Raw genomic sequence first — 7,500 nt, 5'->3', positions numbered from 1 at the left:
AATCCAAGAATAACGGTGGGAAAGGTTTAACTCATTCCCTCATTTATCCAAAACATAGCTAGTCGAGTAAAGCTTTGGTACTTGGTAGGTATTGACTGTTGAAAATGTTGACAGTTTTTAGGCTACATCCCTAGTCATACAGATTCAAAAGATTATTTTTAGTATTCAACCAACGCATGTCCAGGGATTTCTGTATCCAATTTACATATTATAAATACCTGTATAAATCAAAGCATGAATAATAAACTCGAGCTGAGATAGATAATAAAACAAAATCACCAGTTCTCAGCTCATGTTGGAGTTATTAAAAAAATACAAAACATTCATACATCATAACCTGGACCTAAGGGTCTTCAGTCTGCATCTGTTTGTGAAATCTAGCGATTCATTTTATGTTAATTATTAATTTGTGTAATATATAGATCATAGGTGCTTGTAATTTCGTCAAAGATGAAAAATAGCATAATTTCTAATTCATAAATATTAGCTATGAAGGATATGTTCCTAGTCCCACATTATCGTCAAATATCTACTCCGGAATCTTAAATTGAGCTTTAATTCATTTTGTTGTCAAATACATAGATAATCTATTATAATTACAGCATCCATTGTCCTTTCTTAGTCCGGTACGAGAGCTACTAAAAGAAAAAAAAATCATGATCATTATTATCCTCCACATCAATGTCAACAATAAAGGTAATGATGATGATGATACAGTGGATTCTGGTCAACTGGATGAAGATGAAATGAAAAAGGTTTGAAAAAAGACATTCGATAAAAAGAATAACAAATCCTTAAAACAGAAAACAACTCAAATCTCCTAATAATACTTGATTTTAGCACTAACATATTAAAACTAAAAGTGAAAATAAAAACAAACTGGCGATGCAGTGAAAATCCGTAAATTGAATTCCTACATCGGAAAAAAACGAACTTTTTAGACTTTAAGTAATAGTATGAAGAAATACGTCCTCACTATGATAACCAAGTCCTATTTTAATCCATACCTCTCAAAACACCTTCCTTTCACAATTACTGTCTTGAAAATCTCCTTTTTCAACAATTGCTATTTCAATTACTTTTACAGTTTCATCATTCAAACTAGGATGACATTCAAGTGAAAATAGTTGTGGCGGCCGACATGGTAACGTCCCTGACTGGTGAACGTCAGACTGGGGTTCGAGTCCCAATTAAACTCGTTAGTTCCTTTGGTCGCTGCAATCTCACCAACCTTGTAAGCTAAGGATGGGGGGGGGGGAGCCTATAGGTCTATCTACTGAGTCATCAGTAGCCATTGCCTGGCCCCCCTTGGTGCTAGCTTGGGTGGAGAAGGGGCTTGGGCGCTGATCATATGTATATGTGGTCAGTATCTAGGCCATTGTCCTGCTCGATAGGGCAATGTCACTGTCCCGGCTCCCTTCCCTCTGCCATTCATGAGCCGCCTGTAAACCTTAAAAGTCCTATTTTGTCTTTTATCTTTGTCAGACGAATTGCAAAAGAGGGGAATTCCTAACATGATATACCAGATGCTATGAAATCAATGCTATTATTCACGCAATAAATCAATCTGTCAAAAAACCTCATTGCTGATGGGCGTTGGCAGTTCAGCTGAGTTCGGCGTATAGCTGGGCTGGACGTAAAGGGAGACTGTGTAATCGTTCACTTCGTGCAGCACGCCGGGATGTTTGCCAAACTTGATCTGCGTTACGAACGGGACGGTGAGGTTCAGCACTAAACCTGCAAATCGGCAAATGTAAAGTGATATTCCCTTACTTTTTTCTTCTGCTTTTCAGCTTTGATTATGAAATTAATTTCATGCAACTAACGTAATAGGAATTTATTTGAAAATCTATTTAATAAAAAAATGAAATTGGATTAAGAATGATTGGAGGATGTTGGACAATATAAAGTAATTTTCTCTTTTTTCTCTTCTTTTCAGCTTTAATTATGACATTCATTTCATGGAACTAACGTAATAGGAAATTATTTGGAAATCTATTTAATAAAAAAAATGAAATTGGATTAAGAATGATTGAAGGATGTTGGACAATATACTTTTCCCTTCGTTTTTCTTCTTCTTTTCAACTCTGAATATGAAATTCCTTTCATGCAACTAACGTAGTAGGAATTTATTTGAAAATCTATTTAATTAAAAAATGAAATTGGATCATGAATGATTGGAGGATGTTGGACAATATAAAGTAATTTTCAATTTTTTCTTCTTTTCAGCTTTAATTGAGACACAAATTTCATGCAACTAACGTAGTAGGAAATTATTTGGAAATCTATTTAATAAAAAAATGAAATTGGATCAAGAATGACTGAAGGATGTTGGACAATATGAAGTAATTTTCTATTTTTTCTTCTTTTCAGCTTTAATTGAGACACAAATTTCATGCAACTAACATAATAGGAAATTATTTAAAAACCCATTTCATAAAAATATGAAATCACATCAAGAATGATTAAAGGATGTTAGATATGTTATTCTTTTTTAGACTCATTAATTCTATCATCTGTTATTTTTTTAGACTCATTAATTCCATCATCTCTCATTTGTTTAAGACATCAATTATATCATCTGTTATTTTTACTCATTATATCATCTGTTATTTGTTTTAGACCCATTAATTCTATCATCTGGTATTTTTTTAGACTCGTTAATTCTGTCATCTGTTATTTGTTTTAGACTCATTAATTCTCTCATCTGTTATCTTTTAGACTCATTAACTCTATCATCTGTTATTTTTTTTAGACTCATTAATTCTATCATCTGTTATTTGTTTTAGCCTCATTAATTCTATCATCTGTTATTTTTTAGACTCATTAATTCTATCATCTGCTATTTTTTAACTCATTAATTCTATCATCTGGTTTGTTTTTAGACTCATTAATTCTATCATCTGTTATTTTTTTAGATTCATTAATTCTATATGTTATTTTCTTAGACTCATTAATTATATCTTATTTTTTTTAGACATTAATTCCATCATCTGTTATTTGTTTTAGACTCATTAATTCTATCATCTGTTATTTTTTCAGACTCGTTAATTCCATCATCTGTTATTTTTTTAAACCCATTAACTCTATCTATGACAGCAAAAGAAACATACCTTGATCATTGAGTCCGTAGAAGTAATCCTGGACGCGCATGTAGCCTTCCAGCTCAGCCAAGACCCGGTTTTCCGAAATGATGACGGTGCTGACCCAGGTGGTCCTGGGGTACTGTCTGACGTCATAGTCGGTGTTCCAGTCTAGCAACGTGTACCTGAAGGAAAAGTAATATGGATGAGTAATAAGTATTTTATATATATATATATATATATATATATATATATATATATATATGTATATGTATATATATACATATATATATACATATATATATGTATATGTATATGTATATATATATATATATATATATATATATATATATATATATATATATATATTATTACTAGCTAAGCTACACCCCTAGTTGGAAAAGCAGGATGCTATAAGCCCAGAGGCTCCAACAGGGAAAATAGCCCAGTGAGGAAAGGAAAAACGGAAAATAGAATATTTTAAGAAGAGTTACATTAAAATATCTCCTATATATAATATAAAAACTTTAACAAAACAAGAGGAAGAGAAATAAGATAGAATAGTGTGTTCGAGTGTGCCCTCAAGCAAGTATATATATATATATATATATATATATATATATATATATATATGTATGTATATATATATATATGTGCGTATATATATATATATATATATATATATATATATATATATATACATATATATATATATATATATATATAGAGAGAGAGAGAGAGAGAGAGAGAGAGAGAGAGAGAGAGAGAGAGAGAGAGAGAGAGAGAGAGCATTAACAAGACTGAGACAGTGAGTGCTTTCCTCTCATTCGCTGAAACAGATTATTTAACTAAAGAATATTAACAGTTCACAAGATCCTAACGATGAAGTTGGTAAAAATGATAACAGAGACAGTAATATTAACAATAGCAACGATAATTATAATAATAAAAATAATAATAATAATAATAATAATAATAATAATAATAATAATAATAACAAAAAAACAACAATAATAATAATAATAATAATAATAATAATAATAATAATAATAATAATAATAATAATAATAATAATAATACAGTAGATTCATCATTTACTAACCTGGGGCACCTCGGGGCACAATCCCAGGGGTCACTTGGTGTTGGAGAGCGCCTGGAATAAAAATATACAATTAGCTTCGAAGAAACAATTAATCGTCTTTCTCTATTTTTGGACATCAGAACATTTATATCATCAAATTAATTCTAATCAACATATCTTTTATCTTCGTCTTTTCTTTTAGATGAATCCTCTAATAATAAAAATGATTTTAAGATCTATAGTTTTCTTAGTTCTCTAAATTGAATTCTTTCTTTAATAGATTTTGTAGATTTGAGAATAAAGCCCTCGTAAGAATATTGGGAGTTAAATGGCAGGACAGGATTAGAAATGAAACTATAAGAGAGATAACTCGAGTACCCTGTGTGGATGAGATCATGATGAGGGGTAGATGGAGATGGTTTGGGCATGCTCTTCGCACTCCCCAAGAGATATTAGTTCACCAAACGTTTAACTGGGCTCCACAAGGCACTAGAAGAATTGGAAGACCCAGGCCAACATGGCTTAGGACTATAAGGCGTGAAGTAGGAGATGATGAATGGAGAAGTAATGAATTAAAAGCTCAAGATAGAGACGACTGGCGAAATCTAACCGAGGCCCTTTGTGTCAATAGGCGTAGGACGAGATGATGATGAATAAGAGAAATTGTAGACAAGACATTATACAAATAATAGGCACACTAAGGATAACCTCTTAACCAAATCAAATCAATAGAAAGGAACGATCAGGTCTGTACCGCTCATGTTTCATACACGCGTATACACTGTAATACATTTTTTTTTCTCTCGCTCTCTCCCACACTGATAATGGAAAAAAAACCGGTTTAAGCTTGTCATTGCATGTTTCACATTGTTTTTGTGTCATTGTTACCCTCAGCTGTTTGTATATAGGCTCGTTATCGTTATCTTGTTGAATAAACTTATATTCAACTCGCCTCTATGTTAGTAGCTAACAGCCACCTCGCACAGGACACAAAGTAAACGGTATAAATACAGTAATAATGGTCTCCTGATCCTGTTGGTTTTATCAACATCATCATCATCTCCGTCCTACGCCTATTGACGCAAAGGGCCTCTGTTAGATTTCGCCACTCGTCTCTATCTTGAGCTTTTGATTCAGTACTTCTCCATTTATCATCACCTACTTCACGTTTCAGTCCTCAGCCATGTAGGTCTGGGACTTCCATCTCTTCTAGTGCCTTGTGGAGCCCAGCTGAACGTTTGGTGAACTAATCTCTCCTGGGGAATGCGAAGAGCATTCCCAAACCATCTCCATCTACCCCTCATCATGATCTCGTCCAGATATGGCATTCGAGTAATCTCTCTTATAGTTTAACAAAGGCGTTATGATATTGTGACATCAACTCTCTCACTTATTCGGTGTTTTAAAACTGAATGCCATAATAATATTGCAGTTAGAGTCCCATTTTATTCTTGTATAGGTTACTGATATGTCTGAATTTATCAAGTTCACGAACTTTTTTCAAATTCCTACTCGTGTAATAAAGCACAACATAAAGTAAAAAATACACGATTTCTTCAATAACACTCCTTAAAATATACACAATTACAACAGCCTGACACTAAAGTAAAGAGAAAGTTGCTACTTGAAAAGGAGGGTACTATTACCCCGTAGGCTATATTACTATTACTTGCTAAGCTACAATCCTAGTTGGAAAAGCAAGATGCTATAAGCCCAGGGGCCCCAAACAGGGAAAATAGCCCAGTGAGGAAAGGACGTACTGGTACTGGTACTGGTACGTTTCACAAAAGCCATCCCTTTACCCCCATGGACGTACCGGTACGTCCTTGCAAAAAAATGCTATAAAAATTTGTTTTTCATATTTTTTGATAATTTTTTTGAGAAAATTCCGGCATTTTCCAAGAGAATGAGACCAACCTGACCTCTCTATGACCAAAATTAAGACTGTTAGAGCAATATAAAAAATATATACTGCAAAATGTGGTTGGAAAAAAATAACCCCCTGGGGGTTAAGGGTTGGAAATTTCCAAATACCCCGGGGGTAAAAGGGTTAAGCACAGTGACAACATTAAAATAAATATTTCCTATAAAAACTATATATTCCATTTTCAATATTGGGTTCAGTTAATGGATGTGAAAGGGAGAATGCGTATAAAATTTTATAAAAATACTGGAAAGCCTAATTCCAGCGCACTGTCAAATATACCTTTTTCATTCTATGGTTTTTAATAAAACCAGAGTTTACCTTGGCCTTCAATTTGGTGTTACTGCGTCCTACCCAACTCGCTCTCTTTTTATTGATCTCCAGCTTAATATCGTCTGTACATTGCGCTCTGCTGAACAGCATTTGTTTCACGACGTCCTTCACGGTCGCCTTAATCCAGTTACAAATCCCACAAGTAATTCCGTTTGAATCCCTAAAGTAATAATAATAATAATAATAATTTTTTTTTTCTTTTTTTTCCTTAATCCAGTTACGAATCCCACAAGCAATTCCGTTTGAATCCCAAAAATAATAATAATAATAATAATAATATTTTTTTTTAGTTTTTTTTTTCTTTTTTTTAGTTTTTTTTCTTTTCTTTTTTTAGTTTTTTTTTTTGTTCCTTAATCCAGTTACGAATCCCACAAGTAATTCCGTTTGAATCCCAAAAGTAATAATAATAATAATATTTTTTTTTTTTTTACTAGGCTGCAATAGTGAAGGTTACAATTTCGTAATAGCCTCGTTAGCCTACACACTTTGTACTCTCATACTTTCTGAATTTCAATAAGCTAGTCCAAAGGCCCTTGGATATTTTTTTTCTCGAATTGCCTTGAAAATGTCTTTCTCTTCTTTTCGTTCATTTAAAAAACAATAACCGGCAATATTCAATGGGGCGACACACGAATAATGGCCTGAGAAATGGTTTTTTAAAAAAAAGGCAGAAATGGTGACTAAAGAAATTGGTTCTTTTTTCCAAACGTTATCCCTACATTAAGGAGTCGGTTGCCTCTAATAGCATCAGGCATAGTTGATATTAGCCAAAGTTTTTTTTTTTTTTTTTTTTTTTTTTAACAATCGCTTGCCCTTGCAGTCATCATCCACAGTTATTAGTGATAGTCCAACTGCATGGCAGCAGTTTCCACATTTATTGGCAGTGTGCTTCTCCATTTGCTAAAAAGCAAGACTTGCAAGGCAAGAACCGTCCTTTTAGTCGCTTTCTACGACATGCAGGACGTACGGTGGTAGTATTCTTACACCGCTACCAAAGAGCAATCTATACAAATGGGTTATCTGATACTGGAAGAATTCACAATATATAGATTATAATTCATTACGTGCCATGTCTCTCT

The 7,500-nt window shown here is 33.1% G+C and overlaps 1 protein-coding gene across 1 annotated transcript in view; it reads right to left on the bottom strand.

Annotated features, from left to right (window-relative positions):
* Positions 1 to 7,500, bottom strand: part of LOC137650226 (uncharacterized) — a 107,194-nt gene that overhangs the window by 19,476 nt on the left and 80,218 nt on the right. The window contains 3 exon segments of the mRNA XM_068383477.1: positions 1,580 to 1,737; positions 3,114 to 3,268; positions 4,186 to 4,236. Of these exon segments, the coding sequence (XP_068239578.1) occupies positions 1,580 to 1,737; positions 3,114 to 3,268; positions 4,186 to 4,236 (364 nt within the window).

Source organism: Palaemon carinicauda, chromosome 11 (assembly GCF_036898095.1).
Source record: "Palaemon carinicauda isolate YSFRI2023 chromosome 11, ASM3689809v2, whole genome shotgun sequence".
NCBI lineage: Eukaryota > Metazoa > Arthropoda > Malacostraca > Decapoda > Palaemonidae > Palaemon > Palaemon carinicauda.
Note: the sequence above shows the minus strand (reverse complement) of the source record. Positions and strands in the feature narration are given on the sequence as shown.